The 22,752-nt window shown below is 38.8% G+C and overlaps 1 protein-coding gene across 10 annotated transcripts in view; it reads left to right on the forward strand.

Annotated features, from left to right (window-relative positions):
* ANKS1B (ankyrin repeat and sterile alpha motif domain containing 1B) overlaps window positions 1-22,752 on the forward strand; it is a 432,033-nt gene that overhangs the window by 244,159 nt on the left and 165,122 nt on the right. For all 10 annotated transcript variants that reach the window (XM_051612894.1, XM_051612912.1, XM_051612951.1 and 7 more), the window contains one exon: window positions 15,348-15,446. In XM_051612894.1, the coding sequence (XP_051468854.1) occupies window positions 15,348-15,446 (99 nt within the window). The remainder of the gene's footprint in view (window positions 1-15,347; window positions 15,447-22,752) is intronic.

A 22,752-nucleotide genomic window follows, 5' to 3' on the forward strand; every position in this document is an offset into this window, starting at 1 on the left:
TTCACTAGAACCTTATAGCTCATGCTAGAAACAAACATATGTCCAGCTGGTTATAGCTCTTAAAATATTTGAAGTCATTGAAATAATCTGCTCTTCAGTAGCCATGCTATTTATCAGCTTTTTCACTGCTTCAGGTATGCTCTCTTCAAACAGCTCCCCTTTTAACCACACAGAAAGCCCCCTTCTTGAAGTCAAGATGGCATTTGTCAAGAAATAATAGTTCTTAGTTGCTATGCTGCATTAGGATAAAAGGTTGCACAATACTGAGTTGGTTTTTAGCCTTGTTCTGTTTTTAAATAGAACGTGAATATTATGGTTCTGCTAGCTTCTTTGAACTCCCTAGGCATCCCTCATGTTGCCAGAAAGGATTTATAAATTTGCAATGCAAGTTATTTTATTTCATTTTCCATCTCTCTTGGAATTTGTAAATGTGTCCGTTCTATCCATGAACTTTTTATTTACTGACGTCCTGATTTTTTAAGTACTTGTTTTATTGCCTGTAGAAATAATAGATCTTCACTTTCTGCCTGGAAAAATAACTTCTTGCAACAAGAGTGGAATATTATGCCAAGGAACCCAGATACAGAGAAATCTCTTGTTCCTTGTACTATCAAGCTTTTTGTCAGCAAATTCTGCTGCCTGGCTTGTATGATTTGATTTCTCTGTTAACTCTGCTATGTATATTATAGCATCTTGCTTCACATATATGAATTTGTTGAAAGTGTGCTGATTTCCTTCCTTCTTGAACAACAAGAAAATGGACGCTCAGGGAGAAAGGCAATAAAGAAAATACTCGCTAGCACATGTAGAAGAAGCCAGATCTGTGGAGAATGGATAGGACAATATAACTAAGGGTATTTTCTGAGGTCAGCCTTTGATTATGAGTTTGGGGAAGATGATTCTCTATTGCCTTAATTATCTGTCTAGAAATTACATCACTTCACTAGCCCACACATATGAAATCAAGGTAGGATCTTGGGATAGAAATGTCTGTATATTAAGATCTCTCTCATAGCCAATTATCTGCTCTGTCTGTCCTTTAATAGTACAGGTTTCTAAGTACCTGCAGTTGGAAAGCCCAGTTTCTCAGGAGGGAGCCAGAGGTAGCCAGATCACCTGAGGAATCTCACTGAGTACCTTCAGTTAAGTTCTGAATAAATGTAGTTGCAATGATTGGACTCAGGCTAAAAATAGTGCAGGAAAACAAAACAAATATTTAATACCTATTAATATTTTTATGCCCCAAAGAAAATGAATCAGGAACATTTTCTGTGTCTGAGTTCACTATATGCAATTTATCATTGCTTTAATCTTGTACTAATGGATTTTATTGCTTTTATAAGCCAAATACGTGGCTGAAACTGTTTCTTAGCATTTCTCTTGCCTCTCCTTGAGCTAGCTGAGCACCAAGCTTAATTCCTCTTTCTGAGATTCTCAGTGTCTGACCCTCTCCCCCCAAATGCATTTACTTTTCTGAGTTCTCTTCCTGCCACATTATCCCTACAGGCTGCACTCTTCTCATGCTTCCCATCTACTCCTTTTCTCCATTCACTCTTTCCTCAGTAGAAATTTCCGTGTACCTTTTTTGCCTCCAAATCAAAGAAAGGAAGGAAGTAGGGAGGGAAGAAGAGGAGGAAAATAGGAGCCATAAAATAATACAAAGAGGGGGTAGAGGACATTTGTTTCACATCTAAGTTCTTCTACTGACTTGAAATACCTGGATGGTTTTCACAGAGATATTCTTGTCACTTTTTGGGAGTGACACTTTTTCTGGCGCAGCAGAGCTGGTGCCAAGTGAGAGCTAGTTTGCTTCTCTGGGCTTAAAATTACTCTTTGCAGAAAGCTGGCTGTGCTCTCCAGCACTCTTTTTTAGTACCACATTATTCAGATGTTTCCATTTTCCAAGGTGTCTCAGACTTCTGATTTACCTGTACAACTAGGTACAAATTGTGACAAGCTTTTCTGATAAACTGAGTCACTGAAAACCCTTAGATATGCATGTGCAAGGGAAGGAGCAGAAGTTGGATTTGCTGAACTGAGTGCTCACAGCCAAAACTGAATTTGACTACAGTTGTTCTTTGAATGCATATATAGATAGGTACTAAGTACTCATTGAAATGGAAGAAAACAATCCCTGCATTTAAGCACTAAGGACTAATTTTGTTTGTTTGTTTAATTCTGGCTCAAGTTAGTCCTACTTTAATTCTTCATCTGTATAATAGGTATAAAAATGCCATCTTGCCTTGAGAGACTTTTATAAAATATCTGAATTCCTGTTTTGGAGCTGTCTAATATTGTTTCAATGAATGTCTAAAACAAAGTTAGGCAGGTGAGTCATTCTTACTGGTGAGGTCTTCAGTGGAAAGTTATATATAAGAAATGGACCCACACAGAGAATGATAAAGGCTAAAAAAAGAAAGATCAGCTATCTTATTTTGTAAGTACTCTCCCTCCCCCTGCACTGAATTAATGTATTATTCATAAATATAATTACACTGTGTGTATGATGCCATGTAAAATATGTATCCTGGGGTGAAGGGTGGTAAGCCAGTGTTGAACAGTTTTCATTCTGGTATTTTGTAGCTTAGTGACCTTGCAACATTCCTTTCATGTGTAGTGGGGATCAGTAGCTCTTATTTTATTCATCACAGTAACTTTCCTTTTAAGAATGTCAACTGAAATATAGAAACTATGTCTAGTGAAGTTACAGTCTCTTGCAATCTTGTGTCACTAGTTCAGGAGCACTCAAGTTTTCTTATCTGATTTGTTGGTAGGCCTGGTCAATTTTGGACCCAATATTAGAGGCAGAAGGGGCCAGTGGGACTCAAAACTGTTCATTAGGACCTTTAGGAGCATTTCTATATTGCAAAGAAAAGTTAAGTTTGAAGAAGCCTTCTCAAAAAGAAATCTACAAACCATCAGTAAAAAAACTGCTTGAATTAGGATGGGGGAGGCCCCAGGACTCTCTGAATATTAGTTGTTGGATGTGGTGTCCTTGTATAGGAAATGGATTGGTGGAAACATTCATGGGAGCAGCACCAGGAAGGAGGGTGCTGTGCAAGGTAGATAGACTTACATGAAGGTTTCCTGTGATTGAGAGAGAAAAAGAACTAATGTCAGATTGCTGATAGTAGATATCCCAACACATGTACTTGGAAAATCAGCTCTGTAGCCATATTGCAGAATCCTTCCACACTGGTTTGGTGCTGGATCAGTCTGCATACAGGTTATACTATGACTAGGAATGTATTGAGTTGTCTCCTCATTAATTTTGAACGTCAATTCGGATTTTTAAGAAAATGCAGCATGTCTATGGGACGAATAATAAGCCTCTCAGATAGATTACTGAACAAGTTTACCTTTTCATAGAAGATTCTTGAAACCAAATAGTATTTCCTAGGCAAGAAGAATAGTTCACAGGGCTATATCAAGATGCTATGACTGTATAAGACCAATATTTGACTTTAAACTTCACAGTTAGCATTGGCATTGAATGCAGTTAGAGAAATTCAATTTCTGGGAACAGACTTCTTCAAATGCATGGATTTTTTTTTCCTAATGTTCAGTGTTAATAAAAGATTATTACTTAATTATGTATACAAATAATTAATGGATTGGTATAAAAATGTCATGTTGCATGAGTGTTTGTAACTTCTAACTACTCAGTTATGGATAAAAAACAGAGCAATGGTAGTCACACTAATTACTGCTTTTTTGCTGTATCTGCAATAAACAATACAAGAATATTTGCAGAAGAATGGAAAATGTGTAAATAAAATGGAGAATTTGAACAGAAAGCAAGGTCTGTATTTGGACTATATCTGAATATAATATGTGGATTGGGAATAAGTTGCTCAGGGGGAAAAAAAGAGATATGAAGACAGGAAGATAACAGAAAGTAAACAGTTTACTATCTGGCTCACATAGCCAGAAAACTGATTTTGCATTTATTTGTGTATTTTTTGGATGTGTTTGTTTATTTTTACATTTCAGAATTATAAATGTTGTTATTCAATGGCAAAATACTTTTAAAAATGTGGGCAAACTATTTTGATGCCTGTGGTAAATAATATTTCATATGGGATCCAGTCAATAACTACAAAGGGGTTTTTTTTGTAAGTTCTGGGTGACAGGTGCTCTATTATTGTTGCAATAGCTAGACCATGCTATATGAAATGCTACTGTTTAATATTACAGTGTCATGAGTTGACAAAGAAACCCAAACTGAAGAAATGCAGTGATCAGTGAATCATTCTAGAGTGCACTTACATATCACTGACTACCCATTTTTTTCCAAAATGGAAACTAATTTTTAAATAAAGTGAATGTAAATGGAATCTCTTTCCCTCGTTCTTTGGACTCATTGTCCGCTCATACCTTGTTCAAGTGTTTTAGGGATCAGTAAAGGACAAAGAGTGAAATATCCCATTTATGCATAGAAGGGATGCCATCTAGAGGTACTTTTACACGCTTGAGGAGTGGGCCCATGTGAACCTCATGAAGGCCAAGTGCAAGGTCCTGTGCCTGGATCAAGGCAATCCCCAACATCATTACAGGTTGGGGGTTGAACTGATTGGGAGCAGCCCTGAAGAGAAGGACTTGGGGATTCCAGTGGATAAAAAAAATTGAGTAAGAACTGGCAACATGCTCTCACAGCCTAGAAAGCAAATCACATCCTGGGCTGAATCAAAAGAAGCCTGGTCAGCAGGCTGAGGGGAATGATTCTCCCCCTCTATTCCGCACTGATGAGAGAGACCCCTACCTGCAGTACTGCTTCCAGTCTTTGGGTCCCCAGCACAAAGAAGACATGGACATGTTACAGCAGGTCTAGAGGAGAGCCACAAAAATTATCACAGTTTTTGCCTATGAAGATGGGATAAAAAAATTAGGATCATTCAGCCTCGAGAAGAGAAGGCTCTGGGGAGACTTTATTGTGGCCTTTCCATAGTTAAAGGGAGCTTATGAGAAAGATGAAGGGAGACTTTACCAAGGTCTGTAGTGATAGGACAAGGGGGAACAGTTTTAAACTGAAAGAGGGTAGATTCAGACTGAACATAAGGAAGAACTTTCCTTACGATGAGCATGGTGGTGCGCTGGAACAGGTTGCCCAGAGAAGTTGTGGGTGCCCATGCCTGGGCTTTGAGCAACGTGAGAGATGTCCCTGCCTATGGCTGGGTGTTGGACTAGAAAATCTTGAAGATCCATTCCGACCCAAACCATTCTGTGGCTCTAAGTATATTTTCTTCCCTCTCTATGAGTTTGAGCCTGTCATCAAAGCACAGTTTTGAAGGGGATGCTCTTTTTTGCCTCTTTTGGAATATATCATCCGAAAGTTATTTTGTAATAAGACTAGTCCAGGGGCTCTGCCAACTCTGCAATACATAAAAAGAAATAAGCTTTGCAGTGCAGGGATGATTTGCTGCAGTCTAGGAAAGGGATGGTAAATCAGCTCTTCCCAATGCTAAAGAGCAGCTGAGCCTTATGTATTCATTGAAATCTATGGTGGATTTTAGCAAAATCAGGTCTTCTGCCTGCTATGTATCCAGCACTCAGTCTCTAGTGTAGCTAAATGCCCATATGCTTAATTTTAAATGAGCCCAAAGATGAGAGTGGGAAAAGGAAAAAATCTGTAAGAAAAAATATTTATGTATTTTGCGTTTCTGGGCTGTTTTGGCCACTAGCAGAGAGATTGAACCACAGACTCAGAGAGACCTCTGCTCTCACCTACTACAGTCATACTGATGATTCTTGACAACTACAGCCTTGATTCAGACTCTCTAGCATGTTTCTGAGGACCAGTGCCTGCTGGGTGCTGAACATAGGTTTCAGGGTGCAAACCAGTTGTTCTTGACATCGCTACATGTGAAGTGAAACGCCTCCTAATATGATGCTGTAGCCTACGTATGACATGAGGGATGACCACCCAGTGGAATGATAATTAATCCTCCTTTATGAGAACAGGGTAATGCATCTCCCAGATCGTTACCAGAGAACAATAGCACTGTGTAGTGACATAAAGCGCATGGGATCACATCACAGCAATCTGCTGGTTGCCGTGGTGATGGGAGTGGGCCTGCAAAGCCAGCCGCCCGGCTGCTGAATTGGAAGGGATAAGAAAAACACAGCCCACTTCCCATGCAAAATGAATTACAGGAACAAGCATAGGAAGAAAAGAAAATTGTCAACCCTTAATCAAATGTTCTTGTATTTTTAGAAAGGGTTTGAAGAAAATGGAAGCCATCTCCGCTTACCTCTTGGGCTTGAGGGACATGGCTAGTAACATCTCTGTACATACTGTGGAAATAAATCACAATGTCTAGCATAAGAAAATCACTTGTAACAGAAATCTCATCTGTGTGCAGTGGCAGATGACAATACCTTATTCAATCCAGCTATTCATTGTTCCTGTCTTAGCAAACAAAAACTGTAGGAATAAATTAAAATGGGTCTCAACAAAATGACTGTATTTAGCAGGCAATCCTAACTGTGTATTTTCCCTATACCCTTTTCATTTTCACGTGGAGAAAGATAGTATATTCCAGTTCTTACTTTTTATTTACAAGTTCTTACAAGTTCTTACCTTTTACCCTTGCTTCACCACCACAGATAAAAACAGAATGGTGGAACATGAATGCATTTAAATATAGCAAATCAGTGACACATTCATCTTTCAGTATTTCTCTTTTTGGAGAGCTGCCTTATATTTTATTATGTTTCATAATACAATATTAAACAAAACAAGTTTGGTTGGCCTAACAGCCTCTAGCAGCTTGGTCCTGAAGATGGTTTGAGCACCTGCAAATAAGGCAGTGTCTTCATTTTGTGGTGCACAGAGTGGACTGCATGCAGCCAGGTGAGGCTTCTGAGACCATATTAAAAATGCAGTTAGCTGCAGCAATGGGGAGCATCCACACACTCGCCTTTACAGTTCCTGTCTTTGGGAGCATGATCTCTACAGTTAAATTAGTCACACAACACCCTGCATAACTTCATAGGAAGAGAAAAGCACTTAAGAAAGAGGTTTACAATGCTAAGGCAAGGAAGCCAGTAAGATACTCCAAAGCAGGAGTTATATTGGAAAGTTTTGCCTCCCCTTGCAGCCCTGCACTAGACATCATTTGGAGACTGGATTTCCTGTGCTGCTCCCTGGATCTTGACATCCAAGTTGTCCCTTTGGATGAGGACAGCCGGTTTGCTGTATTCTTTCAAATTACATTATGTTCCAGAAGCATGAGTCTGTAGCTCACAAGTTTGGGTAGTTGGTTGAAAGACACAGAAAGTCCTGAATTTTTAGCTTTTTCTCAGCTTTTTATATTTGGCAGGCAGTGGATGTAAACCAGAAACATTTCTAGCAAGAGCCCAAGACTGATTTACCACAGCCAGCTGTCACTAATCTAAAGGATAATATTCCTTTCTGGCTTACTGACTAAACTTCACAGCAATTTAGTTTCAGCAGGACCAATGAACGATTCCTCCTCAATCTCAGAATACTGTTGCCTGTCAGTTTTTGCATAGCTTCCTCGCTATTTAAGAAAATCAGGTTTGAGAAAGACACCAGAATCTGATCTCCCACCTTCTGCATTAAACCTCTAATGGCTGGACGGTGCTATGAGGAAGAAAGATAAAGCGAGCAGTTGCCAGTTCATGATGTTCTCCTGTGTTCCTGCCTTAGGCATGCTCAGAGACTTCCTAACACATCAAGCTCTAGTGGCATCTGAGGGCCTACTTTGTACACCCACTTGAAGGTCTGACGTGGTTTCCAAGCTGCTCCAAATGGAATGCTTGAAAAGCAGGCAGCTCAAAGGTAAAGCTACCAGTGTGAGAAAGATTGAGCTGCAGGCAGGAAATGAACAAGTGATTCCAAGACCTCAGTCATAACCTTAGGGCAGAAGTGTGTGAAGGTTTAGGTATCTTCTTGAGCGTGTTTCTCTTGCTGCTGTTTCACAGACCCTTTCAGTGAATCACCCATTTTTAGGACATGGATTCTGCCCAGAATTTTAGAGGCAAAGCCTTTGTGTTTTGTACTCTCCAGGCTGACTTGGGTGGCTCACATTTTAAACAATGTGACAAGGGTGGATAAAGATGTGAGGAAAGAAATACTTCTATGAGACAGTCTGGGAGGTGAACAGAGTTTCCGTATTTAATATAAAAACACCAGTGTTAGCTCCAAGGTTAAACAGAACTCCATGTTAGGGGCAGAGCAGGTATTCAGCATTTTTGTTATGTTTGAAGATATCATGTTTACCGCTTCCTGTACTCCCTGAACTTACGCATTTATTGGAGAAAGGAATGGTTTTCTTAGAATTTAGAAGTCTGTTAATTAGCTCACAGTAATATTGATTTTAAAGTATGTCCTTTGAGAAATTTAGCATCTAAGCTAACTAGCATTTATCTCAAGTAATCTGAATAATGGTATAATATAGACTGTCTGGAATTTTCATTACTCAAATGAAGTGAAATTATCTTTGTAATATGCATTCATGACAATAAGATGTAATTTAGGTAAGTATTAATAATTATTTTATTGAATTGTTATGACTAAATAGGCAGACAGAGTTGGGTCAACAGTGTTAGTAATTAAGTGGGCCAAGTACGACATCAGAAGCATTTTTTTTTTTTCAATTGCCACTTTATCTGTGCAGCTAATTTGCATGTGACAATTGTGTTGGTTGTAATGAATCAGTGCTACAAGGAAGAAGGGATAAAAATAGCAGAAATTCTTCCTACAAGGATCCTTGTCCCAGCTATCAGAATAGTTTAATTATCACTATACTTTAATTAACTATTACTGTTAGTGAAAGGTCTGTGACTGTATGTTCATTTGAATATCAGTATTTGAAAAGCTTTTGATGGCACTGGTTACTTCAGGTTCACTTCTGGAAGGGCTGAATGTGAGCCAGAGAAGGATCTTTAAAAGTAGGGGTCAGCTGGGACTCCATTTTAAACCAACCCTACTTGTGTCACCTTCTATCTTCATGCATAGTTTGTACATTAGAGCTCTGAATTGCTATTGCCTCACTCCAATCTATGAGTGATATAGCCTTTTCTAGTTAACATTTCACCAGTAATTTACTATTACTTCCTGACAAAATGGCAATAATATGGAAAATTTTCTTCCAGTTTTCTTTTTGGTTTTGGGGACTTTCTAGTTCCTAAGAAATCATTACTGTAAAAACTTAGAATAGAGCAATGTGAGGATTGAGCATGAGTATCAGTATCAGTAGTTTAAAAGCAAAGTAATTTTGGAAGAACATTATCAAGTTATGATTATCTAATGTGCGTGGTCCTTTCTTTCTAACATGTTTTCTAATTGATCTTTTTTCCCCAAGGCAAAATGTTATGCTTCTACGGGGAATTTTTCTAGCATAATCTTGTCAGGTTTGTAGGTGAAATAACAGTTTCAGCAGTATCTTCAGGAATCTGATAAATCTTACTGACCTTGAAGGACAAGTGAAATATTTCACTCAATAATCATTCCTACTGATATTTATTTTTCCTACAAACAGTCACAATGCTAATGGGAAGCATCCTTTCCACTCATACTGAAGCCTGCTAAATTCTGGTCATTTGCCAGTTCTTGCTTGGAAATGAAATTTGCGATGGGGTACATACATTGCCTGAATTTTTTACACCAATAAGAAGCAGTTTTCATTATTGAAAACTACATTTCTCTAGTCCCTTCTTGCAATTCTCTTAGAACTAAACTCTTTTGCCTTTTGAAAAAGCTATGTTGTGTTGAAAATTTATAAACCTTCTGGCATATGATTTAGACAGCAAAAAAAAAAGGTCCTGCTTATTAAATGTGTCATTAACCATTTTGTGAGATGTCTTTAATTTGTTCCCAGCCAGAGGACACTTTAGGTATCAACTATTTCAATGGGATGCCATTTGGAAGGATAGTAGGATTAGGTTGTTGAGAAGCAAAGCAATTTGGAATTAAGTGAGGGTTGTTTAAAGTTAGCCATTAAGGATGTGCTTCATAACAGTCCTTGTTCCCATTGATAATAAATGCCCTGCTCCCTTCCTTCCCTGTTATGCATTTGGGGTGGAAGTGATAGGAACAGTATTGACCTTTGTTGCTATTGGTCTCAGTTTTCTGTCTCTGACTTCAGTCTCCAGGCATGTAAAATTGAAGAACATTCCCATCTGTCCCTACTGTACTACCTCCCAAATTCATTTCTACCCTTTTTGTGCCAAGTCATATTTCCAGCAACCCTGATAACCCAAGCCTATTGCCCCAATTCCATTCAGATTCCCCCGGCTGTGCTCCTGCAGTGTCAGGTCTCAGTCAGCCAGGGTGAGATTCAGTGCACATACAAAATGTTGGTGCTGCAGCAGATTGCTAGGTATGTGGCTGGGAGAGAGCAGAAGAGAACACGTAGTGCTCCCCAAACAAGAGTGATGCAGCCACCAGTGCTACCTCATCAATACTGTATTTACCTCAGATGTCATCCTTCCCTTTCACACACCAACCCGGCTCTTGGACAAACCAATTTCCCACATACCAAAAGCATAGAAAGGTTACCAGGAGTTGTTGCTACTTCCAGTAGCACTTGGCATCTCCAGTTGAACTTGGTCTCAATAAGGGCTGTTCAGCAAATGAACTCAACTCAGCCTGCTGGGTAGCAGCTCTTATACAGCTCTAGGTATCAGATTTGATATATTTCCTCCTGTAGATGACATAGTTGAGCATAGAAAAGGTTGGATTAGCTGGTATTGCCAGCCTATAGCCAGAACTCTCTCAAATCTTCTATTTCTTATCTAAACATTCTTTTAATTTATAAGAGATAAAAAAGCATCAAATGCCATTTTTTTTCTTTCTCTTTTATTCAGCCAGTTTTTACTTAATGTACATGAAGTGAAGCATATGCATTTATGTCCCCGTTGAGGGTTTTTTTTCCAGAACTTTGATTGCAGTGAAAACCTATGAAACCTCTCTCCAGCTTTTATGAGGCTTTCAATCTATTAGCCAAGGTGAAGAGCAAGAATAAGCTCAAAAAGCATATGCAGGTGGTTTGTTCACCACAACCCCTCTCCTTCAGCTTCAGTGATTGAGTTTTCAGATAAGTCTAGTGATGTATCTTCCAGCTGTTTTAAAGCTTCTGTACCATTTTAATTTTACTTAGATGACAGCACCAGGCATTGGAATTTTTCACCATAAGTCTCATCCATTGAATCATATGAATCATAGAATGGTTTGGGTTGGAAAGAACATTAAATATATGGAGAAAGATTAAAAACATAGGTACAAAAGTAGGGCAATTAGAAACAGAGACATGCCTGCCTTCCTAATATGTTCTTCTAATCACTATATTTTGTTATCTTCAGGAACAAATCTTTAATGTGCTTTTGTTCCTGCAGGAACAAAATGTGTATTAGTCTTTTTTCCTTCTTCTAAATGAATCTTGAAAGTTGTTATCTTTTGAAAGTACATGAAGTTGTCTACAACTTTATGAATCTTTGGCTTTGATTGGATTTTAGAGGTTCTTCAAGCTGTTTAGCGTATTAGAGGTAGGCTATTTTTAATAGAGAGATTAGGGTTTTTGCTATAAATCTAACATATTCCATAGTAAATTGTTCTGTATATGGAGGTCTGTACTTACATACATTTGGAATTTCTTATAAGGTCTATCCCAGCATTTTTGGCAAAGGCTACATTAACTTAAGATGGAGAGTGTCAGAGATTATTTTCCATGGAACAACCCCAGTGTCAGAGTCTACCATTACATATTTTGTTCTGAACTTATTTATAGGGACTATCTCAGATTTTGGCAATATTTCTGGGTTTTTTTAATTGTGTTGTTTTTCGTATGCCTTCAGTCTTCCACATGCAGAGTCGTTTTTCCTTCCTTCTTGAGCCCAAATGTTCTGTGAAACTGCTGCCTTCTTACTTGGGAGGTTGCCTTCCTGTATGTGCTTACAAGGAAAAATTATTATATTCCTTAAAATTGTACAGAATCACAAGTCCCAGGATAGGTAGTTACACTCTTTGCTAACTGGAACATCAGAACCAGAATCTTTCTATTTCACAAGACTATCTGTGACACATTAACAAGACAGGAACTTCAACAATGCAAGCTGAAGAAAATGAGCTCTGAATCTGCCCTAGTGTAGCCAATTTTGATATCTTCTTATTGCTTTCATGCTGAGAAGTTTTCCTTCCAACTGAGTTTTCCTATAGACTTAAGAAACTAGAATATCACAAAGCCTCTTCTGTTTTTATTATGTAATAAAAATATAATAACCCCAGTAGAGATTGCTGTCCCATATTTCTTGTTACAAGAACCTGTTTTGTATGTAAGCATATCAAAGTTAAATCTTTGGATTCAAATTCTCTAGGTGTCTACTAGAACAATTTCTTTTTTGTGGATGTTTCAGCTCATCTATTTTTAAGGCTGAAATAATGCAAAAAGACATTCTTGCATTAATATTCATTCTACTTATATTTGCCATGTCATCTCTGTAAAGTTAATTGAGGTTAAATTTGGCCCAGTTTATAATAAATGTGTGTGTGGCAGCTAAGAGCAGAGAGAGAATTTCTCTTCTTGTCTCTGATCTTCTGCAGAAGGAAGTGAGATTTTCCTCACTCTCAAAGTAGGAGCCTATGGAAGGAGATGGGAGGAGTGTAAGAAGAGGAATCAGGTAGAAAAAGATTCAGAGACTGGGATTAAAGTGAGAATGGGAGCAAAAAACAGGGAGATAGGAATAAGGAGGGCTGTTTCTTTCTCTTCACAGGCATGTCTGCAAAGCAGACAGCAGCTTTCTACAACCATCAGTTTACTACTGTATGTTTAGCAATAGTGAGTACATATGTAGTATCTAAAGTTTCCAGGTTTGCTCTTGTGGAAAGATGAAGAGCTGGTTTAGATCCATGGAAGGAGACAATGTAGACTATTTTACAGGATGAGCTTCTGACAGTGATGGCAACACACTGGAAGACCTCCAAAACCTGAGCACACTGAAAGACCACGTTGTTGCCTTCTCAGACAGGGAACAAAGATGCAACATGAATTCCACGTTTTGTCACCTTGACACACTCTTAAAAATATGTAATAACTGCAAAGAAACAAAATTTATTAACTGATACATCATGAAAAAAATATTGTAAAGAACGTATAAAGTAATGCTGTCTCTCCTAGGCAGAAACTTTGTGCAAATGGCAGGATTTTTCCTGTGCCTAAAGGTTAGTTGAATTGGGTTTTAGACATTACAGTATTTGAAGCTGGATGCCAAGGTTACTGACACCAATAAACAGTGTGTGGTAGCTCAGTGATGAGTATACCATGATTTTGTATAAACATCATGCAGAGATGAGAGGTGAAATCTGAAAAACAGTGAAATGAATTGAAAGCAGTAGCTGTAAACAAAATAGCTGCATTTATTAAAATGAATGAAAATGTATAGTCTTTGTTTTGGACTGCATCCCCAATTGGCTCAGTTTGCTTAAATCCATTTATGCTAGCTATTTACAGCAGCTGGAGAGTTTAGCCCAAAATGCAGGTTTGTTGTTTGTTTGGTTTTTTTCCATGTTCTTGCTATAGATTTATAGCCTCCTTTGGGTTATTTACAGGAGAAACGAAGGAAGGGGACATTATATTTTGTATGTATTTACCAAGGAGATGAAGGGGGTATTATCCCCACCTCATCACTATCACTCTTTGCACAGCCTGTGCTGTATGCCCTCTTACATCATATCATCTTATCAAACCAGCATGATTGCAAAGCCTCTCCCTGTAGAGCAGGTCTCCGCCTGCCCCTGCTCTGAATGCTGCACACAAATTCTTTCAGGATGTGATTTGCAGACTTGTAGTCTTAAATCGTACCACTTACTGTGAAATATAATTTTAAATGTAATAGCTTTGCAAAGCTGCCATGATTGCCTTAAAAAGACCTCCCCTAGATTTTGCAGGATACTCTACAGTGTAGCACTTGAGAGTCCTCAAGACTTCATCTGTAAACTAATCAGTCTATCTGAAAAGAAAGATTTAGCAGCTGAACAGGGTGAAGTATTGCATATTCCACTGTGCTTTTTGAAGGAAAGCTATGTTGCTATGGGACAGGAGATTTGATATTCAGAAATAATTCATATCCATTATTAAGACCAGATTTGGCAAAGTATTTAAGCATGTTCTGTTGTGCACCTATTAGTTTTTCATTTTGCTGCTGTTTAAGAGATTTACTGAGTCAGAAGCAGCAAGGCAAATGGCAAGATGAAGTTTTTCATGCATTTGCTCACATAAAGCCTATTTCATGATGATGTTAAATGCGTACAAATAAGAATTCTTGCTTCTAGCAAATTATTGTCATGAGATTTCAATGGCGGTAAGAGTTCAGACAGGACCTATGTCTTTTGCAGGTTTTGTTCACAACTGTAATAGTTAGAAGCTTTATATGTGTGTGTGTATATATATATATATAAATCAACTGAGTTTATGTCTGAAATTAGGTAGTCTAAAAAAGCAATACAAGATTTTCAGTCTACTTGAAACCATCTGGATTTGATCCCTGGCTGCAATTGCCTTTTTGAGCTACTGTGAGCTACCTTAACCTTCAAATGCTGAACTTACTATCCAGGTGGAGTCAGACTCCTTGAAGTTAAGTCATATTGTCCTGCTTGTGGAGCTTACAGGTCCTCTCCTCCTGGTAGAAGCTCTTAAGAGTAGGGGCTTGAACTATCAAGTCTTATTTTATGAACTTTTTTAGGCACTTATTTTGTGTATTGTTTGAACAGATGGTCTTTTTCAGCTCTTTGCACATTAGGAGTTATTTGACTTGCCTGCAAGCAGGGAAAGAGGAGTGATGGGTAATGTCAGGACTGCACTGGTACAGTTAAATTCAGGGGGTTGAGGACTGTACATTGTTTGTTGATACCACTCCCTCTCTTTGCTTTCTTCACCATTTTACTAACAAGGAACGAAATTATTTTATCCTCATGCATTCTGCTCATCTTATTCTATACTAAGTCTGGAGAAAAATGGAAGTCACATATAGCTGGGTGAGGTAAGAGCGGAATGAAAAAATGAAGTTTCTGAACATTTCTCTAGTCATGTCCTTGGTTTCAATCAAATGAAAGAAGTTTCACATCTGGTATTGGGCTTGAGTGAGAGATACAGTTTCTCTGCTGGCAGTGCTGCTGTATAGCGATCATCCGTGAGTTCAAGTGCCTTCCACCATATTTTGTCATTATGAAAATGAATGCAATCATCAGTAATTTATGATTCTTGTCAGATACTATAAGTTAAGCAAAATGTTCTCTTTTAAACACAACAGAAGGACTTGTTTCAGGCTACTGAAGGCATCTGCTCTCTATTTTCTTTTTTATTCTACTTTTTTTTTTCTCTTTTTAGGGAAGCAACGTAATGGAGGACCAGGATCTCTTGGAAATAGGAATCCTTAACTCTGGACACAGACAGAGAATACTCCAAGCAATCCAGCTTCTCCCAAAGGTATCGTTTCTGTTATTATCAAAGCATGGGAAATAAGACCTACAGCTTTCATGTTATTTAAAACATTTTTTTTTTAATTGAGATACAGATAACTCTCTATTGGTTTTGTGGACATTTGTTTTGCATATGCAAATGTGGCATAACAATTGCATTGGACTCACTTTGTATTTGTAATTGACAAACAAAGCAAAGGAGAATAAAATCTGTAATTTGAATTGATGGCTGTTTAGAATTTATTTTGCTTATTTGGGGCTTTTCGATCTGTTTATAGACTGTTGCTACAGATGTGTAAATAAGGCTGTCAATGAACCCCAGATGTTTGTCTTTACATAGCAGTTGGCCTGGAAATACTTTGCCCCTTATGTAAATATTCTTAAAAGCCTTGGATGAAACATTATTTCCTAATACCTGCCTTTCATTTAAGATGCAGAGACTTCCTGCAGGCTTCATATTTGATTTGCTGCTGTGTACACAAATTTTGTTTCTCAGCTGTGGACAGAATAACTTGCAGTCATCTTTTTCCAATCACTTGTGGTGCTAGCTGATTTAAACTATAGATTTTAAAATCAGTGATGGAAAGGGATTGCCCTTAAATTTTGCATGCCTGAGTGTAACCATGGAGGCTTCTACTAGCATTCCAAACAAGACAGATAGTGGGCCTAGCATGAAAATTTATTGTTTGGTTTTGGAAAGCTGTATAAGGAGAATGAACAAGGAGAAGTAGACTCCAATAAGGATCAGAGGCTGCCACATGGGATGCAAGTACTTAATGCAAGATATTAGGGAAGAAATAAAACCAAGTGTAATGTGTATGGAGTGTTCTAGAAGCAGCATGTGTAGAACAATTGAGGTAAATAGAGATTAGTCTGCCTGCAGTTTGGTAACACTGGAGAATGAGAAGAGTTATTAAAGTTGTGAACCATTTCTCTATATAGATGTGTTAGTCAATCCATGTACGCTGTAATGAGTCTGTACACCAAAACACCAAAGTTTATTAAAGACAGCAATGTTCCACACACCATATTGGACAAATGAGATAAATGGTACAAGTAGTAGCATATATTAAAGTCACATTTAATGAATCACAATAGATATTCAAGGTTTAACTATGAATTTATGAAGTTTTCAGCAATGCTGTCATTCAAAACAAATTTTGCAATCTTAATCCCAGCTCTTAGGTGAGGAAGTATTTATTCTGTTTTTCCTTCTTGGAGAGATTAGCTTTCTTTGATTCTTGTTCAAATTTTTCAGAAGTAATGAATGGACTGTTAATATATCTTAATTTTTGTGCTATTTGCACTCAGTAACTGGGGTTTACAAAAACATCATCAATAATGTCTGCTTTTTGAGAGTATACTAGTGCTGAGATGAGATTCTGTCATAAAACTCCAACTGAGGTCTTTTTCAAATTTGCTCAATATGAGAAAGGAGGACAGAATCAGGATCTAGAGATACTCATGAAATCAGGTGAGAGCAAGATGGTTATGCAGTGACTGGGAAGTATCAACATCTTCTGAACAAAAGATAAGTAAGTAACAGAACAGCTTGAAGCATAGTCTGAATAACAATGGGTTGGTCTTTATCAGCTTCCCTGTTGAGCTAGAGAAAATAGTCCTAAAGGAGTAGGTTTTTAATGTGTCTTTGATGCAAGAATGTTACACCAAAACAAAGGCAGTCAAAAGCTGGGACTGTGCATCATATTTCTTCACTCAGCAACGCGAGAGAGCTTACCAAGTCGTAATAAATAATTTCCTATTCAAATGCAAGTGCTCTTGAAGGCACACCTATTGGAATAGTTATGGAGCACAAAAATTGGGATCATGGTAATGTAATGTAACCCACCTTTGCTGCATTCACAACAGCTTCCTGAAGACCTAAAGGATTTTCACATCCTGCAAAGCATGAAACTTTTCTGTATATATTTTTCTTTGTTGATAAGTTCAGCTTTGTAATCATGTATTCAACATAGTGCATACCATCTAAATATTTTAAGATCTCAAACCGTAATTGGAGTCTCACTAATTTGAATGTCAATAGATAAAAATTCTTCCAGTTTGTTTGTTTTGAACATTTTCCTCTTCTCTGTTACTTGTTCAATTTAAAACTTGATGACTCCTTGTATTTAAATACTTAATAACATTGCTGGGGATGTTACTTTTAGTTTTACTATTAATGTTTCCTGTCTTAGGATATTTTTAACTCAGGTTTTGAGGTAGAAGTTTGGTGCTTAAAAAAGTGTCTATGGAATAACACTTCCTTACAGCCATATACTCAAGCAGTGTTGCATAAGCTTAGAAGGTAAAAATCAAGCAATAAATGTATTGTCAGGGTTTTAAAATACTCTGTTTTAAAGCTGTTTTTTGTTTTTCTTATCGATAGTCATCTCTGAAACCTGAAAATGCAACAGGCATTTAGTGGCTGAAAAGCAAGACTGTCTTTTTGAACTAATTATTGCTGGCTTCCTAAAGGGTGATTAATCTTTATACTTCAAACACCAGTTACCTGTTTGGTAACCACTTTCTAGAGATCAAAGTAGTTTTAAATAGGAAAAAACCCCATATATTTGCCCAAATATAGATTAATTAATCATTGCAGTTTCTTATACAGTGTTTAACCACTATAAAAATTATGTTTATCTAGATTTCTCAAAATGCTTCTCCCTCATGATTCTGCATTTGAGGAGAACATTTCATAAAAGTGTAAACTGGTATGTTTGTAAGAGACAGAGTTAAAATCTCTCAGATAGTTTTCTGGTTTTCAAAATACCCTTTATTTTTGTTGGATTAGAGCTAGCAGCCCAAATTCTCATCTCACACTAATGTAGTTATTAAAGCTTCACATTAATAATAACTAGAGCACTTTATGGCTTATTATTATTAGATAAGGTTAAGACATTCCAGTAGAAATACAATTTGTAAAGTTAATTCTTGAAATAGAAATGTTTTATACATTACATCAGTCTTAGAGCAAATGTCATAGAAGACTTTAATACTGCATTTAAGACTTTTTTGGGTGAAAAGAATTAAATCAATAAATGTTTGGCAAAGGGTTTTATATATTTTATTGAAAGGAAGTTCAGATGTTGAGAGGTAGAGACAACGTCTACAAAGATACTCAAGTTGCAAGTACAAGGACTTGAGAAAAAAAAAATAAATACTGAGGAAATAATTGTGTGCAGGATATGCTTAATTAATTAAGAAAATAATAGCAGTCATAACGTATCATTTTAGCTATGCTTAAGTGACACAGGAGCATTGTTAAGTTATTTTGGCATACAAAACCTCTGTGCAAGTGAGTTCTACATGAGTTCCTCAGAAGCTAAAATGAATTTGAAAATAAGAATAATTGTAGCTTATTCGAGCACTTAGATAAGCAAAAGGATTGGTTTTGTGTGGCCTGCTCAGTATATAGCTTCTTCTCCCAGTGCATAATGGGAACACATTCTCTCATCTGACAGATGGAAGAAAGATGTTAGCTGAAAGCAGCTTTCTCCTGGCTTCAAAAGCTATTAAAGTATGCCACTTGTTCCTTCCTGCATGGAGAGGTCTGAGCACAAAGCAAGTTAGGGAATCTTGTAGAAGTGGTGTGCAGGCAGCCAACTTCTTTCCGGGGTGCTTTGCAGAACTAGACAAGGAGTAGGATACGAGCAGGCTGGGAGCACACGCTCTCTGTGAGTGGTGTTATATCAGCAGTAAAGCTGTGCTTCCAAGAAGTGCTGGATCTACTACTCATATATAACATTCCTTTTGTGCAAGCACGGTAAGTCTGGCATTTTGGAAAACAGGACTACTGAGCATGTGCACATTAACTGCTGTGTATGTAACAGAGAAAGACCACATAACATGTTTACTATTGCTATATTGATATTGGCTTAGACATCCCAGAGTTCAGCAAGCCTATTTGAATCCTCGTGTTTAATTCTCTCTCATTCAGCACAGCTAATAGGTTGTCATTCCAACTTCCATTCCTAAAAATTGTGTCAAAACAAAGATGCTGCAAAGTGAATATCATAATGTTTATGACCCTTTCTGGCTATGACTCCTTGGTTCTAGTCTGCTGGAAGTGAAGATGAAAAAGAAATCAAAGGAAGTGCTTTCTACCCTGCCATTTTGCCTTTCTAATGCCTCTGGAAATAACTTTCCTTATTTAGAAGGAGGCGTCTCACTCTCACCGTATCATTGCATTGCTTATAAGACTTTTAAACATAATAACAGAAAAAAGTTTTAGAATCCAGTGTAAAACATGAACTTTTCAACTCTAAGATGCAAAGGTTTAGTCTACATTATTTAACTAATGCAGCACAATAGGAATGGATCAGTAAAACAAGGCAGTTAGATACATTCATACTATATAGAGTTCAGGGTGTTTACTTCGGATTAGATTTAGACTGGTCCCATAGACAAAATGTTCTCTTCATCCATGTGCTTCAAAACTGTCTGATGAAAGGCATTTCACAAGTATTTTCCTTCTTAAGGGAGCCTACCAGTGAGCCACTCTAGATGTGAAATGCTGTCATATATCTGTATCATGTAAACAACTGTATCATGACACTGGTCCTGCCACCACAGCCCATACAGTAAGTCTTCTTTCTCTTCCTGCTGCTTTTATACTTTTTTCATTTGTCATTGACTCTGCAACAATGCATGCTGCTTGCTCTAAGGATAGGCAGCAGGCAAGGAACTATGCTATGAGAAAGGAAGGGCTATTCTCTTTCTGTGGCAACTAGACAGTGATGGCAACCTGGAGGAGCTGACTTAGACTTTCTGCACATCCTGTCGTCTGAGAAAGAAGACACAGACAGTTGCTTTCTGGGAGTACTTGCCAGTGTGACTCTTCTCTCCTTCTTGTGTTCATGAGCTCCATAAAGGTGGCTAACAGGATTTACACTCCCATCTGCAACCTGTCCAAAGGCAGCTATAAGCTGCTAATACTACTACTCAGTTGCTCTACACCTTTAGTCATTGAGATATGTCTGTGAATGTATTTTCAGGTCATAAAAAAGGACTTCCAGTTCCTATATGGTCCATAATTTTAGTGTTGAATTCGGAGGGAACACTAGCATCTTCTTTATGGTCAACAATGGTGTTAGCATCATCTGGGCACTGCCTGCCTCATTGGCAATACCGTCTGTATCACCAGATCATGACAACATATATATTAAGAAATGGAACAAGTACCCAGTTTAACTGTAACTCTGTCACACGTTGTGGAAAAGGACACTATGTCTTTCCGTATCTACCTGCAAGTCAACAGGTTGCATGACAGACTGGGTGCAAATATTTCCAGTGCTTCCCAAGCTATAGGTCTGGGCTGTGTTCTGCAGAGCCCCTGTGAGGACACTGTCAATGCTTTTTGACTTTTTTGACGGATGGAAATAGCAAAGACCAGTATCCTTGTTGGCCCTCTGGTCTTTCTGAATCTTCTCAGAGCATCAAGGATGGCCCTTGTCTCTGGGCTGCTGCACCTTCCCAGATGAAGAGGTGACCAACCAGGACTGAATGGAGTAAGACAGGAAAATGTGATCAACACTGAATCTCTTACAGTGTTTCAAATGCAATGGGAAGATTACAAAGAAATGGATCTCTATCTCCCTGTGTCATTGAATTTCTATCCCCACTCCCACCTCCACACATAGGGAGTGGAGTTGTCTTCATAGCTTCTGAGGCTTACTTGCTTCATTTCACCCATTCCACTCCTCAGTGGCACTGGGATGATAGATGTGTTTATTCTGCCTGCTGGTGTGTGGCTGTTAACTTCTGTCTCCAGCTCCATCTGGAAAGTATGTAGGCTATTCCACTATAAAAAAAAGGGCAGCTGGAGGTGCTAGAAGATGGTTGGTGAGGTGGGCAGAGTGAAAGTCCTAAGTAAGTGACTGCCATGGCTTTGGAAGGGAGGAGGAGTAAGACTTGAAGTCAGCTAGAGATTCAGGGCTGACTAGGTCAGAGGGTACTTTTCTATGTCCCCTCTCACCAAGAAGTCCTTCTTTGTGTTCTTCTCTTCCTCCTCCAGTGAGATAAGAGCTTTTGTCCCATCCCCTCCCACTTTTCATCTTTTAAGAGAAGCCATTCATCTCCCTTGTGCCTATGGCCATTTGGCAGCCTCCTCCGAGCACGCGGCAGCGCAGAGCAGAGAGCGACAGCGGCCTTCACAGGAAGTGGCGCAAGGGCAGGCGCGAGGGCAGGCAGGGAGCAGAGAGCAGTGGTTGCTTTCTCATAGCAGGACAGGTAAACTAGCTAGATAGATAGATCATGGTCACAACGTGCCCAAAAACCATAGTGAAAAAGAATGTGGGAACCCAGACGGAGCTTCCAAGCAGGCACGCAGCCGTGCAGGTCTCTGGCTGCAGTGAATGCCTGAGCCTGGCACTGGCACTGGTACCAGAGGGAGTCAGTGACACCACATGTGTGCGATGTGAGCAAGTAAATGATCTCCTCAGGCAGGTGGTTGAACTTACAGAGGAAGTTGAAAGATTAAGAACCATTAGAAAATGTGAGAGTGAAATAGATTGGTGGAGTCGTACCCTGAGGCAGGGGCAGATGGGAAAGGTTGAGAAAGTGATGGATCCCCTCCCCTCCTGTCACCAGACAGAAGACGAGGACTTAAGAGACATGAAGGAATGGAGGGAGGTCCAACCTCGGAGAGGCAAGAAAAAACCCTCCCAACCCCCTCCACCCTCCCAATTGCCCTTGAAGAATAGATATGAGGCCTTGGAAATTCAGGGACAGGAAAATGAAGTTGGAGGGGTAGACTTACCTAGCAAAGCACCTAGGACTCGTCAGTCACCCTGAGTCCTTAGGACTTCTTCATTCAGGAAGAAAAGAAAGGTAATTGTGGTGGGCGACTCCCTTCTGAGGGGAACAGAAGGGCCCATCTGTCGACCAGACCCATCCCACAGGGAGGTCTGTTGCCTCCCTGGGGCTCGGATTCGAGATGTTAAAAGGAAACTCCCTAATCTAGTAGATTCCTCTGATTACTACCCGCTGCTGATTTTTCAGGTTGGCAGTGATTAAATTATTACAAGAAATATAAGGGCAATGAAGAGAGACTTCAGGGCCCTGGGACGGCTAGTTAGGGGGTCTGGAGCGCAAGTAGTGTTTGCCTCCATACCTCCTGCAAGAATGGGTGGGGAGGTAAATAGGAAGAGTTTACAGGTCAATGAATGGCTAAGAGACTGGTGCCAGAGACAGGGTTTTGGTTTTTTTAATCATGGGCTGCTGTATGAGACACCTGGCCTGATGGTGGCAGGTGAGATGCACCTGTCCCAGAGGGGGAAGAGGCTTTTGGGGCAGGATTTAGCAGGGCTCAT

The sequence above is a fragment of the Apus apus genome, chromosome 1, assembly GCF_020740795.1.
Source record: "Apus apus isolate bApuApu2 chromosome 1, bApuApu2.pri.cur, whole genome shotgun sequence".
NCBI lineage: Eukaryota > Metazoa > Chordata > Aves > Apodiformes > Apodidae > Apus > Apus apus.